The sequence below is a fragment of the Bos grunniens genome, chromosome 7 (genome assembly GCF_055505025.1).
Source record: "Bos grunniens cultivar Pamir isolate PY7600 chromosome 7, Bosgru_T2T1.0, whole genome shotgun sequence".
Lineage (NCBI taxonomy): Eukaryota > Metazoa > Chordata > Mammalia > Artiodactyla > Bovidae > Bos > Bos grunniens.
In genome coordinates, this window is record NC_141171.1 from 53,514,919 (window position 1) to 53,532,604 (window position 17,686).

The window sequence follows — 17,686 nt, forward strand, 5'->3', positions numbered from 1 at the left end:
AAGTATACGTATATCTCCTCCCTCTTGAGCCTCCCTCCCTCTCTCTCCCCATCCCACCCCTCTAGGTTGATACAGAGCCCCTGTTTGAGTTTCCTGAGCCATACAGCAAATTCCCATTGCCTATCTGTTTTACATGTGGTGACATAAGTTTCCATGTTACTCTGTCCATACAGCTCTCCCTCTCTTCCCCTCTCCCCATGTCCAGAAGTCTGTTTCCTTTGTTTCTCCACTGCTGCCCTGCAAGTAAATTCTTTGGTTCCATCTTTCTAGATTCTGTATATATGCCTTAGTATACTATATTTATCTTTCTGACTTACTTCACTGTATAATAGGCTCTAGGTTCATCCACCTCATTAGAACTGACTCAAATGTGTTCCTTTTTATGGCTGCGTAATATTCCATTGTGTATGTGTACCACAGCTTCTTTGTCCATTCATCTGTTGATGGACATCTAGGTTGCTTCCATGTTCTAGCTATTGTAAACAGTGCTGCTGGGAACAATGGGATGCATGTCTTTTTCAGTTTTGGTTTCCTCAGTGTATATGCCTAGGAGTGGGATTGCTGGGTCAAATGGTGGTTTTATTCCTAGTTCTTTAAGTAATCTCCATACCATCTTCCATACTGGCTGTATCAATTTGCATTCCCACCAACAGTGCAAGAGGGTTACCTTTTCTCCACACCCTTTCCAGCATTTATTGTTTGTAGACTTTTTGATGGTGGCCATTCTGACTGGTATGCATGATCTCTCATTGTCGTTTTGATTTGCATTTCTCTACTAATGAGTGTTGTTGAGCATCTTTTCATGTGTTTGTTAGGCATCTGTATGTCTTCTTTGGAGAAATGTCTGTTTAGGTCTTTTCCCCGCTTTTTTATTGAGTTGTTTGTTTTTCTGATATTGAGTTGTATGTGCTACTTGTATATTTTGGAAATGAATCCATTGTCAGTTGTTTCATTTGCTATTATTTTCTCCCATTCTGAGGGTTGTCTTTTCACCTTGCTTTTAGTTTCCTTTGCTGTGCAAAAGCTTTTAAGTTTAATCAGATCCCACTTGTTTACTTTTGTTTTTATTTCCATTACTCTAGGAGGTGGGTGTGGAGGATCTTGCTTTGATTTATGTCATTGAGTGAAGAGCATACCATGTCTTTGAAAACACTAAAGTCAAACAAAATACATGAGCCTAGTAGGGTCCAGTCATCTTTGGGAAGGAGATTGGTTGCATTAAGCCAGTGTATTTTAATCTGTGGTTGTGACCCTGAATGCTGTGACCCCATTTAATTGATGTTTGACCAGCATTTTTTAGGGGAATGTAATAGAAAAATCTCAGTGTGCATTTCATATGTATAATGTTTTACATTTTTTGGTTTCAATTATGTGAATGTTAAAAGCAATATGTGTACTATGTTAGAAAATGGAATAGAAAATGTAGTTGTTATAGTTGCTTAAGCTCCAAAAACTAGACAACTACTAATTTAGGCAACTTTAGAAGGAAAAGGAGGGATCGATCGTGATACATAACTCACAGAGTGAGCAAGCACCACCCAACTATTTTTTATAGTTACATGTACACATGTGAGCATGCATGCATGTGCGAGCATATGCATATGTTTGCATATGTGTGAGGGTGCATGTGTGTGATCTGATTCTGTCACAATGTCTAGGATGCAGTGTCCTTCCTTCTAAGAATAAGAAGTCATAATGTTGTTCAGTTGCTCAGTCATGTCTGACTCTTTACAACCCCATGGACTACAGCACGCCTGGCTTCCCTATCCTTCATCATCTCCTGGAGTTTGCTCAAACTCATGTCCGTTGAGTTGATGATACCATCCAACCCATCTCATCCTCTGTCACCCCCTTCTCCTGCCCTCAATCTTTCCCAGCATCACGATCTTTTCCAGTGAGTCAGCTCTTTGCGTCAGGTGGCCAAAGTATTGGAGCTTCAGATTTAGCATCAGTCTTTTTAATAGTATTCAGGGTTACTTTCCTTTAGGATTGACTTGTTTGATCTCCTTGCAGTCCAAGGGACTCTTAAGAGTCTTCTCCAACACCATGGTTCAAAAGCATCAATTCTTTGACACTCAGCCTTCTTTATGGGCCAGCTCTCACGTCCCTACGTGACTACTGAAAAATCATAGCTTTGACTATATGGACTTAGGAATTTATTTAAGGAGATGTTTTTTATGTGTTAATTTCAGAAAATCCAATGGGCAGACCTCTAACCCTACATCAAGGTTCTGGAAGATGCAAGAGATGCTCTTCTTTCCATTGACTGAAAACTGTAAGTATAGCCTTAAATTTTTTTTCAAGTTATTGTACCTTTGCCAAGTGCAAGCTGGTTAGCTTTCCAATAGTAGCATAATTTTGCATGCTACGATGAAGAATTAGTGTTGCAGGGCCACCCCAGACAGGTCATGGTGTAGAGTTCTGACAAAAAGTGGTCCACTGAAGTAGGAAATGGCAAACCACTCTAATATTCTTGCCTTGAGAACCCCATGAAAAGTATGAAAAGGCAAAAAGATATGACATCAGAAGATGAGCCCCCCCCAGGTTGGTAGATGTCCAATATGCTACTGAGAAGGAGTGGAATAAGTACAAAAAGAATGAAAAAAGGCTGGGCCAAAGAGGAAATGATGCCCAGGTGTGGATGTATCTGGTGGTGAAAGTAAAGTTCAGTGCTTTAAAGAACAATATTGCATAGGAACCTGGAATGTTAGGTACATGAATCAAGGTAATTTGGAAGTGGTCAAACAGGAGATGGCAACAGTGAACACCGACATTTTAGGAATCAGTGAACTAAAATGGATGAGAGTGGGTGAATTTAATTCAGATGACCATTATGTCTACTACTGCAGCCAAGAATCCTTTAGAAGAAATGGAGTAGCCCCCATAGTTAACAAAAGAGTCTGTAATGCAATCTCAAAAATGACAGAATGATCTCGGTTCATTTCCAAGGCAAATCATTCGACATCACAGTAATTCAAGTCTATACCCCAACCAGGTTCTAATGTCAAAGAAGCTGAAGTTCACCAGTTCTGTGAAGACCTATAAGGCCTTCTAGAACTATCATCAAAAAAAGATGTCCTTTCATCATAGGTGATTGGAAATCAAAAGTAGGAAATCAAGAGATACCTGGAGTAATAGGCAAGTTTGGCTTTGGAGTACAAAATGAAGGTGGGCAAAGGCTAACAGTATTGTCAGGAGAACACACTGGTCATAGCAAACACCCTCTTCCAACAACCCAAGAGATGACTCTACCCATGGACACCACCAAATGGTCAATATAGAAATCAGATTGATGATATTCTTTGCACCCGAAGATGGAGAAACTCTATATAGGCAGCAAAAAGAAGACCTGGAGTGGACTGTGGCTCATATCATGAACTCCTTATTGCAAAATTCAGGCTTAAATTGAAGAAAGTAGGGAAAACCACTAGGACATTTAGGTATGACCTGAATCAAATCGCATGATTATACAGTAGAGGTGGTGAATAGATTCAAGGGATTAGATCTGATAGAGTGCCGAAGAACTGTGGATGGAGGTTTGGAACATTGTACAGTAGATGGTGACCAAAACCATCCCAAAGAAAAAGAAATGCAAGATGACAAGTTGGTTGTCTGAGGAGACCTTAAAAATAACTGAGAAAAGAAGAGAAGTGAAAGGCAAAGGAGAAAGGGAAAGATATACCCAGCCTATTGCAGAGTTCCAAGAATAGCAAGGAGAGATAAGAAAGCCTTCTTAAGTGAACAATGCAAAGAAATAGAGGAAAACAATAAAATAGGAAAGGCTGGAGATCTCTTCAAGAAAATTGGAGATACCAAGGGACCATTTTTTACTAGAATGGGCACAATCAAGGACAGAAATGGCAAGGACCTAGCAGAAGCAGAACATATTAAGAAGAGGTGGCAAGACTACACAGAAGAACTATACAAAAAGGTCTTAATGACCTGGATAACTGTGATGGTGTGGTCACTCACTGAGAGCCAGACATTTTGAAGTGTGAAGTCAAGTGGGCCTTAGGAAGCATTACTATAAGCAAAGCTAGTGGAGATGATGGAATTCCAGCTAAGCTACTTCAAATCCTAAAAGAAGATGCTATGAAAGTGCTACACTCCATATGTCTGCAAATTTGGAAAATAGCAGTGGCCACAGGACTGGAAAAGGTCAGTTTTCATTCCAATCCCAAAGAAGAGCAATGCCAAAGAATGTTCAAACCATCATGTTATGTGATCATTTCACATGCTAGCAAGGTAATGCTCAAAATCCTTCAAGCTAGGCTTCAGTGGTACATGAACTGAAAACTTCCGGATATATCAAAGTAGCTTTAGGAAAGACAGAAACCATAGATCAAATTTCCAATATCCATTGGATCATAGAAAAAGCAAGGGAATTCCAAAAACATCTGCTTCATTGACTATGCTAAAGCCTTTTACTGGGTGGATCACAACAAACTGAGGAAAATTCTTAAGAAGTTGGGAATACCAGACCATTTTACCTGCCTCCTGTGGAACTTGTATGCAAGTCAAGAAGCAACAGTTAGAACTGGACATAGAACAATGGACTTGTTCCAACTTGGGAACGAAGTACATCAAGGCTGTATATTGTAACCCTGCTTATTTTACTTATATGCACAGTACCTCATGGGAGGTGCCAGGCTGGATGAATCATAAGCTGGAATCAAGATTGTCAGGAAAAATATCAACAATCTCAAATACGCAGATGATACCACTCTGATGGCAGAAAGTGAAGAGGAACTAAAGAGCCTCTTGTTGAGGGTGAAAGAGGCGAGTGACAAAGCTGGTTTAAAACTCAACATTCAAAAAACTAAGATCATGGCATCAGAAAACTAATTTCATGGCAAATAGATGAGAAAAAGTGTAAACGGTGTCTAATTTTATTTTCTTGGGCTCCAGAATCACTGCTGATGGTCAGTTTCATGAAATTCACTTTCATGACTGCAGTCATGAAATTAAAAAATGCTTGCTCCTTGGAAGAAAAGCTATAACAAACCTAGACTGCATATTAAAAAGCAGAGACATCACTTTGTCGACAGAGATCCATATAATCAAAGGTATGGTTTTTCCAGTAGTCATGTGCAGATGTGTAGGTTGGACCATAAAGAGAAGGCTGAGTGCCTAAGAATTGGTGCTTTTGAACTGTAGTGCTAGAGAAGATTCTTGAGAGTCCCTTGAACCATAAGGAGATTGAACCAGTCAATCCTAAAGGAAATCAACCCTGAATATTCATTAAAAAGACTAATGCTAAAGCTGAAGCTCCAATACTTTGGCCACCTGATACGAAGAGCCTACTCATTGGAAAATACTCTGATGCTGGGAAAGGTGGAGGGCAAGAGAAAAAGGGGGCAACAGAGGGATGAGAGGGGGTGACAGAGGGATGAGATGATTAGATGGCATCACCGACTCAGTGGACATGGGTTTGAGCAAACTCTGGGAGATGGTGAAGGATAGGGAAGCCTGGGGTGCTTCAGTTTATGGGATCACAAAGAGTCAGACACAACTTCGCAACTCAACAACAACAACAACAAGTTAGTAACGGTCCTTGGCTCTTCAGGGGGCAAATTTCCTGCATGTATTTCCCTAATGGATTCCTGGAAAAGCACTGTTATTGCCTTAGGTTTCCAAACAAAATGAAAAAATGTTTTTCCTATCAACCTTCAATGTCTCATATCTGGTAACAAGCTAAGTGAAGGAAACAAAGCAGCCAGAGCTCAGGGATGCCAGCTAAGTCCTTGCGCAGGGAGATGAGACACGGTGACGTTGAAAAACCAAGAGAAAAGTTTTCGCCTATAAGTGTAACATTTACTAATATTTTTAAGATGCAAAAAAAGAGAGACAGTGATGTGAATGACAGGCATCTTCTTCTTCTGAGGTCTGCTTTGCAGCCCAGGAACTTGATCGGTTTAAGCAGTATGCTTTACAAGGTTGAGGACCTGGGCTCCATCTCCTCCAGCACAAAGCACAGACCCTTATCTTCGGTAACATGGGATGCTCTAGTCAGTTTTTTGTAAGTCCACATGGTTAGCCATAGGAGGCTTTAATTATCACCCCTTCCGAGGAAACAGATTTCCACCACCTCTACCATCATCACATTGAAAACAATCAGAAGCGTATACGCTCCTGATGCTTTGTGCAAAATGCCAGGCAACTCGTAGCAGTTGGCTTGAAAATGAATCCACACGACAGGCATCTGACAGGCAGATGGCTCCGCAACTTTCTCACGGGAGAGAGAGAGCAACAGGAATGCTCCATGCTTGAGGAACGAGAACATGTTCAAAACAGAACAGGGAACTGCCGCCCACTTCCTTCATGTAAGTTTGGAAGGCTTTTTTTTTTATTGATTTGAAGGCTATCACCCTGAACTGACATGGTTCTGCAATTGCAGTGTTAGGTTTACCTGGCCATATCCTGACACTTGGATAGAGGTTTATCTCAAGCTGGGGGCTGCTAATTCTTCCAAAACCTTGGTTTCTGGGAGTTGTTTATTCAGCAGTAATCTACAGATTCTCTGGTCTTTACTTGACTGAAAGAAATGAATCCTCAGCATTTTTCATTATAAACATTATATAATGCCCTGGGAGAGAATACAGCAGCAAACCAGGCAGACAGTGTTCCCAGGGGCACCAGGACCCAGTGAAATGCCTGGCACACCTTTGGCACTTACTCATCGAGCGAATACACAAATAACGACTGGGCTGAGCTTGTCAAGTTCACAGTAATGTTTCTTCTCAATGCTTTGCGTCTTTGCAACCACAGACTTCTGTCTCATCTTTTAGCCACAGTTTTAATTTTTCTTGGCCAATGTTATACTTGAATTTGATTCATAAACTAAAAATTATGGACCATTATAAATATCTTAGAATTTGTCTCTGGGTACCTTTTCCTGGCCAAATCTTTATAGTCAAGAGATGTCAAGCCACACTGCACTATCCCCAACTTCCCTGCAAAGACTTACTAAAATAAAATAAAATTGTCTTATCCGAGTTACAAAAACAGAAAAAGTTATGAAATGTTCTGCTGTACAAATGCAGAATTATATTAATAATGTAGTGTTAACTTAGTTCCTCAATTGTAGTATCATGCTGAACTTTCACATATTGCCATTTTTCTTATTCATAATAGTTCAATTACTAAGGAATTACCTTTCAATTAATAATTACTGAAAATCATTATAAGACATCAGTTTTTATACACAATTATATCATTGCTTGAGAGTCCCCATTTTCAAAAGAAAATTTATAACACCACAGTGAAAAACAAAGAGAAATCTCATTTTCGAAGGTAAATGTAGTAGTCTAAGTAGTAGATAATTAAGGAGCTTATATAGCATATGCTATTATTATCATTCTCAATGGCTGAATACTAATGAGTTTAACTGCCTTTGAGCTATATATTTTTAAATATGGGTAGAAGGTACAATCTCACAGTAAATTTAAATGGCTTATTAAAGGCCTTTACATGGCAACAGTGTCATGTCAGAGATGAATGGTGTTTCTAATTTGCTAGCCACTTGGGTCAAGTTTTCTTGAAGCAGGAAGCATATTTATATAAGTAATCATCACACAAACAGCCTTTTGGGAAAAGCTGTTTGTGAGCGTTTAACATTTTTGAAGTATGCTTTTGTATATCTTCTAAATGAGCATTTTATAGGCATTGGGCCAAAGCGCTTTAAACCCACAATCCTTAACTCAAGCATAACTGCCTGAGTGCAGGAAGATCCATGGGGCATGGGGTCTGGGTTTGAGCCCCTTTATATTTGAATAACACTTTTAGGGACCTTGCTATTTAATGTGTGGGGGTGGAGTGGATAGGCAGCAGCATCTGCAGCACCTAGGAGCTTGTAAGAAATGGGGAAACTCCACCACAGACCCACTGAACCATAATCTGCAGTCAAACAAGATGCTCTATGGTTTGTAAGCAGTGCCCCGAGACCCCAAACCTGTACTTTCTGGTGCCCACACACAGGTCATGGTGTCCCTTTCTCTTTCCTTCTCATTTCTAGAATATCCTTTTTGGAGAATAACATTCTCTCAGCCCATGCTTCCCCTATCTTATCACTCCCACACCCACTCCCCAGACCCAAATGAACTTTGCAACACCTGACAACCTGATTTTTATCAAGAACCCACTTCTGCTCTCCACCTGACATCATCCAAGGGCTTCCTGCTGCTGAATGACCAGGGGGATCTCAAGACATTGTAACAGCTCCTAAGGCTGTGCCTTCATTCTGCTCTCCTGTGCCTGAGCCTCCCACAATCCTCTCAGTGGGATTGTGCACTGAAATCCCACTCGAATCCAGTCAGCTTCCCCTTGCCATTGGAATCCCTTCTGTTCTTGAGAGAGGATTTCTTCATCCATGTTTCCACTCATGGAAAGCTGCCTTCCTCCAACCTAGCCATCAACTTTTCTGCTGACATTCGTGATGGATTGAAAGGATGAAAGGGAATCATGCCAGATGTTCGGGGGACTCACAGGCAGGGTTTACTCTGTAGAGGGAATTGCATGCAGTTACTCCCAACCCACTTGGCAGCCCCCTGCTCATACTTCATTTGGCCCCACCCATGCATTGAGAGGCTCAGCCAGCAGCAGATGCCCAGAGGCAATTGGACTTCCAAACCAGACCCAGACTGGCCAGCCAGCTGGCCCCTAAAAGCCATTTGGTCCCTCAGTTCCAAACTGTGCCAGGACGAAGGGCTCTAAAAATAGTGAACTGGGCATTTAGAAGCGCGTTACAGGTTTAGGCTCTGTGGGCCAGGGGTTAGCACGGCCAATGGTAAAGGGTACAATCTGGGGTCAGCCAGGTGAGGACCCCTTCAGATTCCTCTGGAGTGGTCAGCACCCACAACAGATTTCTTTAATCAGAGGAGACTGGCAGGGGGAGAAACAAGATGGCTTTCTGGCCGAAGTGAGTCCGAGGACCGAGTTTAGACCTTCCGTTCTTCTTGAGACCAACGAACCAATGCTTCTCTGCATGCTTCTTGGATATGTAGGTGTTGTAATGGTTTTCCTCCAACCTTTCCAGGAACAAACATTCCTCATTGGGTGTCTGCTAAAAAAAAATAATAAAACCAGAGAGAGTAGAATAATTAGTGAGTGGTTTTCGGTGGGGTTCCTCTGTTTACTAGTTGTGTGACCTTGGGCAAGTTAGTGAGGCTCTCGTGCTTCACTTTTTTTTGTTCATTGAAGCAAATACTGGGAAAATAAGGGAACCTGTGCCTGAGGCTAGAAATGAGGACTTCGGTGAGCCTTCAGTGTGCGTCTGCTGTTACGCAAGCTCTTCTCGTGTCTGTTGTGCTCAGGACCCTGCACTCTCCCATGGAGGAAATCCTGAATGACTTTAAGTACCTCAAGCACAAGGCTGAATCTTTTGTCTCTGTGGAGACCTGACACCTAGGTTTGACCGTGAGAAACATCCAAAATAGGGGAGACCAGATTGTGATGCTGTGGGCCCTTCTTAGGTGTGATCCTGAGGAGTAAATGAAACCTGCCGATTTTACTTTACACCCTGGTGATTTTCACTAACAACATCAGGATTTTACTTTAGTGCTATTGTGAACATGCTGCTGCTGCTGTACTGCTAAGTCGCTTCAGTCGTGTCCTACTCTGAGCGACCCCATAGACGACAGCCCTTCAGGCTCCCCCGTCCCTGGGATTCTCCAGGCAAGAACACTGGAGTGGGTTGCCATTTCCTTCTCCTATACATGAAAGTGAAAACTGAAAGTGAAGTCGCTCAGTCGTGTCCGACTCTTCCCGACCCCATGGACTGTAGCCTACCAGGCTCCTCCGTCCATGGGATTTTCCAGGCAAAAGTACTGGAGTGGGTTGCCATTGCCTTCTCCATTATGAACATGAGTGCACAAAATATGTCCTGAGCACAAAACACATCCTGAACATAAAGGGTTTTTTTTTTTTTAATGAAAATAACTTTATTTGTTGCTACTTATCAAAAGAATGGTACTTGTAAAAATCACAGCTTCACTTTAAAAACAGAAAGAAAAAAATCACCCCAAAGCATATCCATTCAGATATAGGCATCTGTTAACAGTTGATGAACTTCCTTCCATACATCTTTATGTATGAGCATACAGAGACTAGATAGGCCATATGGATATAGATTTAGGATGTTATCAAAATGGCATGTTATCTCTGCTGTTTTAAAAATGGGTGATAAACCTATGAAAACATTTAATCTCACTAGCAAGAAGATGCAAATTAAAAAATGATTTAACTTATGTTGGTTATAATAATCTTAAAAAGATTTACAAGGCTTAGTATTGGGGAGAGTGTGGGGAATAGGCACTTTTACATACAGTTGGTGAGATAAATTGGTGGAAACTTTTTGAGGGGACTTTTGCATATGCTGAAGCTGAAACTCCAATACTTTAACCACCTGATGTGAAGAACTGACTCATTAAAAAAGACCCTGATGCTGGGAAAGATTGAAGGCAAGAGGAGAAGGGGATGAAGAAGATGAGAAGATTGGATGGCATCACCAACTCGATGGACATGAGTTTGAGCAAGCTCTGGGAGTTGGTAATAGACAGGAAGGCCTAGCGTGCTGCAGTCCATGGGGTCGCAAAGAATTGGACACGACTGAGTGACTGAATTGAACTTGCATATGCATCAAAATTTAAAGTATTCATTACCCTTGACTCAGTGATTTCCCTTCTAGGGATTGACACTTCTGAGATAGTTGAGCCAGTGTAAAACTATATTTTCAAAAGCTGTTCTTTGAAATATTGGCTATAATGATAACAAGGGAAACAATATAAGTACCCATGGAAAGGTGATTGGTTAAGTGGAGAGCAGTATGTCCACGTGAAAGGATCCAATGCAACTGTCAGTTTATTAACTGGATAGATAGTTAAAACATTTTAAATTGTGCAATTACATTGAAAATATCTACCAACGATTACTTTTCTTTTTTTTTTTTTTACTAAAATGCATGTTAGAATGGGAGGGATTCCAGTTCTTGGCACTTTCTATTTGTCAAGATTTCAGAATACATTAATTATGTTTGGACATAAGACAGGAATTTTAAAATACATGTGCTCTGTATTGACTTAGCTCCAATTCCAAGTCATGTGATGTCTGTATTATCTGTTCACTCAGCAGCGATTGGCAAGTCCCTTTCTGGTGGTTTCCAGTCCTATTGTTTATTCTCTACTGGTGAGCATGTTTGTCTGTATAGACTGTCAGTCCTTCTGAGGAAAGAGATGGAATCTTGTCAGCCTTGTGTCTCCTCCCCAACACAGAGAACTTGCACATAAGAGGTGCTCACCAAGTAGGTGATGAATGTACTTTCATTCTTGAGTTCATCTGAAGTATTCAGTGAGGTTATCTCTGATTAGTAAGGAACTACATAAAAGGATTATGCAGTGAAAGTGACAGATAGATTCAAGGGATTAGATCTGATAGAATGCCAGAAGAACTATGGATGGAAGTTCCTAACATTGTATACGAGGCGGTGATCAAAACCATTCCCAAGAAAAAGAAATGCAGAAAGGCAAAATGGTTGTCTGAGGAGGCCTTACAAATAGCTGAGACAGAAGAGAAGTGAGGCAATGAGAAAAGCAAAGATATACCCATCTGAATGCAGAGTTCCAAAGAATAGCAAAGAGAGATAAGAAAGCCTATCTAAGTGATCAATGCAAAGAAATAGAGGAAAACAATAGAATGGGGAAGACTAGAGATCTCTTCAATAAAATTAGAAATACCAAGGGAACATTTCATGCAAAGATGGGTACAATAAAGGACAAAAATGGTATGGACCTAACAGAAGCAAAAGATATTAAGAAGAGGTGGCAAGAATACACAAAAGAACTACACAAAAAAGATTTTCATGACCCAGATAACCACGATGGTGTGATCACTCACCTAGAGCCAGACATTTTCGAGTGTGAAGTCAAGTGGGCCTTAGGAAGCATCACTATGAACAAAGCTAGTGGAGATGATGGAATTCCAGCTGAGCTGTTTCAAATCCTAAAAGATGATGCTGTGAAAGTCCTGCACTCAATACGTCAGCAAATTTGGAAAACTCAGCAGTGGTCATAGGACTGGAAAAGGTCAGTTTTCATTCCAATCTCAAAGAAGAGCAATGCCAAAGAATGCTCAAACTACCTCAGAGTTGCACTCATTTCACATGCTAGCAAAGTAATGCTCAAAATTCTCCAAGCCAGGCTTCAACAGTACATGAACCAAGAAATTCCAGATGTACAAGCTGGATTTAGAAAATGCAAAGGAACCAGAGATCAAATTGCCAACATCCATTGGATCATACAAAAAGCAAGAGAATTCCAGAAAAACATCTACTTCTGCTTCATTGACTATGCTAGTCTTTGACTGTATGGATCACAACAAACTGTGGAAAATTCTTAAAGAAAGGGGAATACCAGACCACCTTACCTGCCTCCTAAGAAATCTGTATGCAGGTCAAGAAGCAACAGTTAGAACCAGACACAGAACAACGGACCGGTTCCAGATTGGGAAAGGAGTGCATCAAGGCTGTATATTGTCATCCTGCTTATTTTACTTATAAGGAAGTACTTCATGTGCAATTTGGGCTGGATGAAGCACAAGCTGGAATCAGGATTGCTGGGAAAAATATCAGTAACCTCAGATATGCAGATGACACCACACTTATGGAAGAAAGTGAAGAAGAACTAAAGATCCTCTTGATGAAGGTGAGAGAAGAGAGTGAAAAAAGCTGGCTTAAAACTCGACATTCAAAAAACTAAGATCATGGCATCCAGTCCCACCACTTCATGGCAAATAGATGGAGAAACAATGGAAGCAGTGACTGATGTTATTTTCTTGGGCTCCAAAATCACTGCAGATGGTGACTGCAGCCATGAAATTAAAAGACACTTGCTCCTTGGAAGAAAAGCTATAACAAACCTAGACAGCATATTAAAAACCAAAGAGATTACCTTGCCAACAAAGGTCCGTCAAGTCAAAGCTATGGTTTTTCCAGTAGTCATGTGCAGTGTGAGAGTTAGACCCTAAAGAGAAGGCTGAGTGCCTAAGAATTGGTGCTTTTGAACTGTAGTGCTGGAGAAGATTCTTGAGAGTCCCTTGAACCATAAGGAAATCCAGTCAATCCTAAAGGAAATCAACCCTGAATATTCATTAAAAAGACTGATGCTAAAGCTGAAGCTCCAATACTTTGGCCACCTCATAACAATGAACTTACTCATTGGAAAATACCTTGATGCTGGGAAAGATGGAGAGCAAGAGAAGAGGGCCACAGAGGACGAGATGGTTGGATGGCATCACTGACTTAATGGACATGAGTTTGAGCAAACTCCGGGAGATGGTGAAGGACAGGAAAGCCCGGCATGCTGCAGTCCATGGGATTGCAAAGAGTTGGACACGACTGAGTGACTGAACAACAACAACAACAGCAGTGTAATAGGAGGTATTCTGCTCCTTATTCATCTCTAGTCTAGTGCAGTGACAGCTGGATGAGAAACTTTAGACCATTTTGGAACAAGATAGGATATAGATGTCATATTTGATTAGGCGACTCTGCTGCCTCTGGAGGAACTTACCCAGACATTACTGTCTGATGTACATCATCGGGGTGGGAGGAGGTTGGCAGTGTTGGACGCAGGTGGGTTATCCACTCTCCTGCAGGGAGGACTCACCCTATGACAGCCCTCCGTGGGTGTCAGGCCTGGGTGCTGTGATGAAGCTGAGGACGGCCACGTCCCCCACCTGATGTGTCTATTACACAAGAGCAGTTGACACACACAGAATTGCTGAGTCACAGGCTGAGTCAGAGGCCAAATTGGAAATGCTCTATCTGTGCTTCAACCAGGATTTGTCAGCACTTACTGTGCACTTCGTGCAGTGCCATGGGCCTGAGGATTAACAGCTGATTCATGCCTCTTGTTCTAGTTAATTTTTTATATTTAGCATGAAAAAGAATGAGGTGAAAGTGTTAGTCACTCAGTCATGTCTGACTCTTTGCGACCCCATGTCATGCTTTCCCCCAATTACGTAGGCGACAGATACCCACTATAGAAAATTTGGAAAATACAAAAAAGCATTCACGTATTATGAAGTCATCCATTCACCATTCCCAAAGATAAATATATTAATGTTTTAGAGCCTTTCAAACTTTTAAAAAAAATATGTACTTTCCACGTATAAAAATTTGTATCTGGATAAATAAATACCTACTATTGGCTAAGAGCATGGGGCAGAGCTCTGAGATATTTTAGAACTTTGCTTCATCAATGAAGGCAGATGAAAATTAGAATGATATATTAAGATCACCCTGGGCATATTTCAGGTGAATCAGTGACATCCAAGACTATGGTTAGAGAAGCAGGTATTTCAGTCCTAGAGGAAATGGAATTTAGGGGTATTCTCCATCAAAGTTTTATACAAGTAAGAGAAGGCTATAATAAACATCAGGATTGACTTAAAGAAAAGCCATAAAACTGTAACATATGATAATGAAGGTAAGGAATTTGTAAAGCAGTTGCCTTATAGCTGTCATTGCTCCGTGTGTATGGATTCTGTGTGTTGTCTTTCTGACTCTCCTGACCTATGTAAGTATGCGGTAATAACTGTTCATCACCGTCTTTGCTTGAGATACAGCTCAGAGTAGGTGAGTAACTTGCCAAACTGGCAGAGATATGAGATTAAGTTATGAGTCTGAGACTGATTGATGGATTGGTGTATTGATTTCATTACAAATTGGAAGATCTGCCTTAAAAAAAAAAAATCTACTCTCACTTTCAGTCACAGCCTAGCTCCAAACCCTTTCAAGTTGTCCAAATCAATCTGTATTTAAGCGAACAGCCTACAGGAGTCAGCTGTTCCTCCGATGGTCTCATCTGCTGAGCCCTAGTGGGCAGCATGAAAAAGATGAACTGTGTTCAAATCCCTAGCCCTAGCTGAAATTCCAGCTTCAAGAAAAAGTTTGAATTGTCACTTGGCAATTTGATTTAAGTTAAAGGGAGCCCCGGACTGAAATTCCCATGCTGGCTGCCTTTTGGTAGATGTCTTCATAAAAGGGAAGAAGGGGGTTTGGTGAAGCCTTAATGTTCAGTTGTTAGGCTACAGAGAAGGGATTATTGAAATCCGGAAATAATTCCAAAACGTGCAACCATTGGCTTTAGCTCTCTCAATTTAAATCGTTTACCAGAGAGATGAATAGGGACAAAATCAAATTGCCCCTGTTTCCTTCCTTTCTCAGAAAGATCAGTATGTACTGAGTCAGACATGTGTAAAGCCTTAAGTAAAAGAGGGAAGGAGCAGGATTTTAGCCACTGAATAAGCTCTTAGACTGTGCTTCTCCAGGGCAGGGATGTGTCTATTCATTACCCTCCCCACTCCCACCCCTGCCCCCCACCCCTGTTTGTTGAATTAACTTATTAAACTTTTTATCCTTTTAGGTGACCCTTCCAGAATAAAAGGACTGTTTTAAAAGTTTTATGTATGACGTATCAACTGCGAGAGTCTGGGCTCTGCAGTTTTTATAAAAAGCATAAGAGACATACCTATATAACCCATGGCACATGCTCAGGAAGCATTTTTGGAATGAATGAACGAATGAATGAAGTGGGATTGGGTATTCTGGAGCAAGTGACTGGATGAGTTACTAAAATTTCAATCAATGTTTTCTCTTTGTGATAATATGTGATAATATGTTGGAGTATTTTGAGAGAATACCGCAAGAAACTCTTATGTTTGTGCCTAAAATAAGGCAGTGTGGAGGGTGGGAATCCTGCTGGAAAAAATAACAAACAGAGACTAATTGGTGCTTTATAGTTTGCATCACTCCATGTAACAAGATTTCTGGAAACCTCAAACCTTGGCTGCATCTGGAAGCATGTCAGCCTCATACTTACTGAGCCGTACAAAAGCCCGTCGGTGTCCATGGCCAAGAACTGGCCAGTCTCCGTACTCTTAATATACACCTCCCCTATGCTTTCCGCACAGAGCTGCAGCTGAACTGAAATAAAAATAACACGAGCAAAAGTAAATAAACACTAAGCCTTTGCCGATAGAGTCTGGCAGCCAGGACAGTTAGCCATGGAAAATTCTGCTCATTCATCTCACAGAGCCCTCAAGGATGAGCCTCATATTAATCAAAACATAGAAATACAGTTCCTTTTTCTTTGCCCTCCAAAGAAAGCCGTCTGTTGGGAGTCATGTTCTCGAGGGAAGGAGAGGTGGTGGCAGGCTCGCCCACCCGTCTCTGCCTCGTTTGTGACCCCACATGCACTTCACAGGGCAGGGTCAGGGGAGGAAGCTCATTCACTTCCCTGGATCCAGCATCCCAGCAAGTGATCTTGGGGTACCACAGAGTCGGCAGCTGGCCAGCCTGAGGCTGTTCAGCTTCAGCTCTCAACCTGCTTTGGCAGGAGTGCTTTTTATGGCCTGGGCCTTCCTTTCATGGGTGCTTTTCATGGACAGATTGTTATTTTTCAAAATCTAATAGTGTTATTTTCCCAGATGGAAGAGGTTCCCAGGAAGTTAGATTGCTTGGCACGTATGAAACTCAAGAAGCTCACCCACGATGAAGTTCAGTCAAGCCCCTGCCTCTGTGGCAACCCCACTTGGGTACTGGTAGAGGGGAAATCCTGACCTCTGACAGGGAGAATGAAAAAGGTACCTGGGATGGGAGTAGTGGTTCTCACCTGGGGATGATTTTGTTCTGCAGGGGACAGGTAGCCATGTATGTAGACTCTTTGGGTTGTCCCAGCTAGGGTGGGATAGTGCTACCCTCATCCAGCAAGTAGAAGCCGGGCATACTGCTTAACATCCCACAGTGCCCAGGGAACCCCTTCACAGCAAGGAATTATTCAGCCCCAAAAGTCAGTAGTGCCAAGGTTGGGAAACACTGAGGTTAAGGGTAAAGACTGAGATGCTCCGAGTTACCCCCTCTCCAGTTACACTGACTGATACTCCCATGGTGCCTTGCCCACTTCGGGACAATTTCATTGGTCCTAACCATTGTTATGATCAGGAGTGAAATCTGGACTGGGGACCAACTGAGCATCCAATAGTTCTTTGGGAGTCAGCTTTGTCAGAGGCCGAGGTACAGGGGATGCTAGAAGGAACACAGGCCTTCAGGTTGTACCCCTAGGCCCCTCATTGCTTTTCCTTGTTTTCATTTTTTATTTAATGTCTTAGAATCAGAAATGTATTCCCATGTTTCATACTTGGAAACACAGAAGAGGAGATGGTGAACGTCTTCCTTCTGCCCCTTCCAACCTCTCGCTCCCAATTGATGGGGGTCAAGACAGACAAGGATCCTTGCCCTTCGTCTGGGATACATTCTCCTGGGTAGACAGAGACAAACAAGTAAACTCCTCCTAGGTATATTTTGAGTGTGTTCTTCTAGAGAGATTTTATGTATGAGAAATAGACTTTATCCCTCCTGTCTTTTTGTTTTTTTCCTACACAAATGGTGAGATACCCTACAGTCCTATACCTGTGTTTTTCAGTTAAAACTGACTGGAAATCTTTCCACTGAAGCAGTGAAGGAGTTACCCTCCATCTTTGCCAATTGAATTGTGTCCTCTTACGTGGATGTGCGGTAATCATTTTACCACTTCCTTATTAGTATGTCTGTATCTTCTCATTTCCCTCTCTTTCCTTATCTTCTGATTCATCCCAAGGGTGATACGTAGTTACATCACCCTTATTGAAGACT

At 41.6% G+C, this 17,686-nt stretch overlaps 2 protein-coding genes across 13 annotated transcripts in view; one reads left to right on the plus strand and one right to left on the minus strand.

Moving 5' to 3' along the window:
- The window catches only part of LOC147369572 (uncharacterized), a 545,146-nt gene that overhangs the window by 397,963 nt on the left and 129,497 nt on the right, over window positions 1-17,686 (plus strand). For all 4 annotated transcript variants that reach the window (XR_015167591.1, XR_015167590.1, XR_015167589.1 and 1 more), the window contains one exon: window positions 2,193-2,275. The gene's annotated coding sequence lies outside the window, so the exon portion shown is untranslated. The remainder of the gene's footprint in view (window positions 1-2,192; window positions 2,276-17,686) is intronic.
- FGF1 (fibroblast growth factor 1) overlaps window positions 5,793-17,686 on the minus strand; it is a 106,304-nt gene continuing 94,410 nt past the window's right edge. For 6 of the 9 annotated variants that reach the window (XM_086412167.1, XM_086412165.1, XM_086412166.1 and 3 more), the window contains 2 exons: window positions 15,876-15,979; window positions 5,793-9,061 (listed from right to left, as the gene is read on the minus strand). In XM_086412167.1, coding sequence (XP_086268293.1) covers window positions 8,867-9,061; window positions 15,876-15,979 — 299 coding nt within the window. In that variant the 3' untranslated portion in view covers window positions 5,793-8,866. The remainder of the gene's footprint in view (window positions 9,062-15,875; window positions 15,980-17,686) is intronic. The other 3 variants (XM_086412173.1, XM_086412171.1, XM_086412172.1) reach the window with 1 other exon arrangement.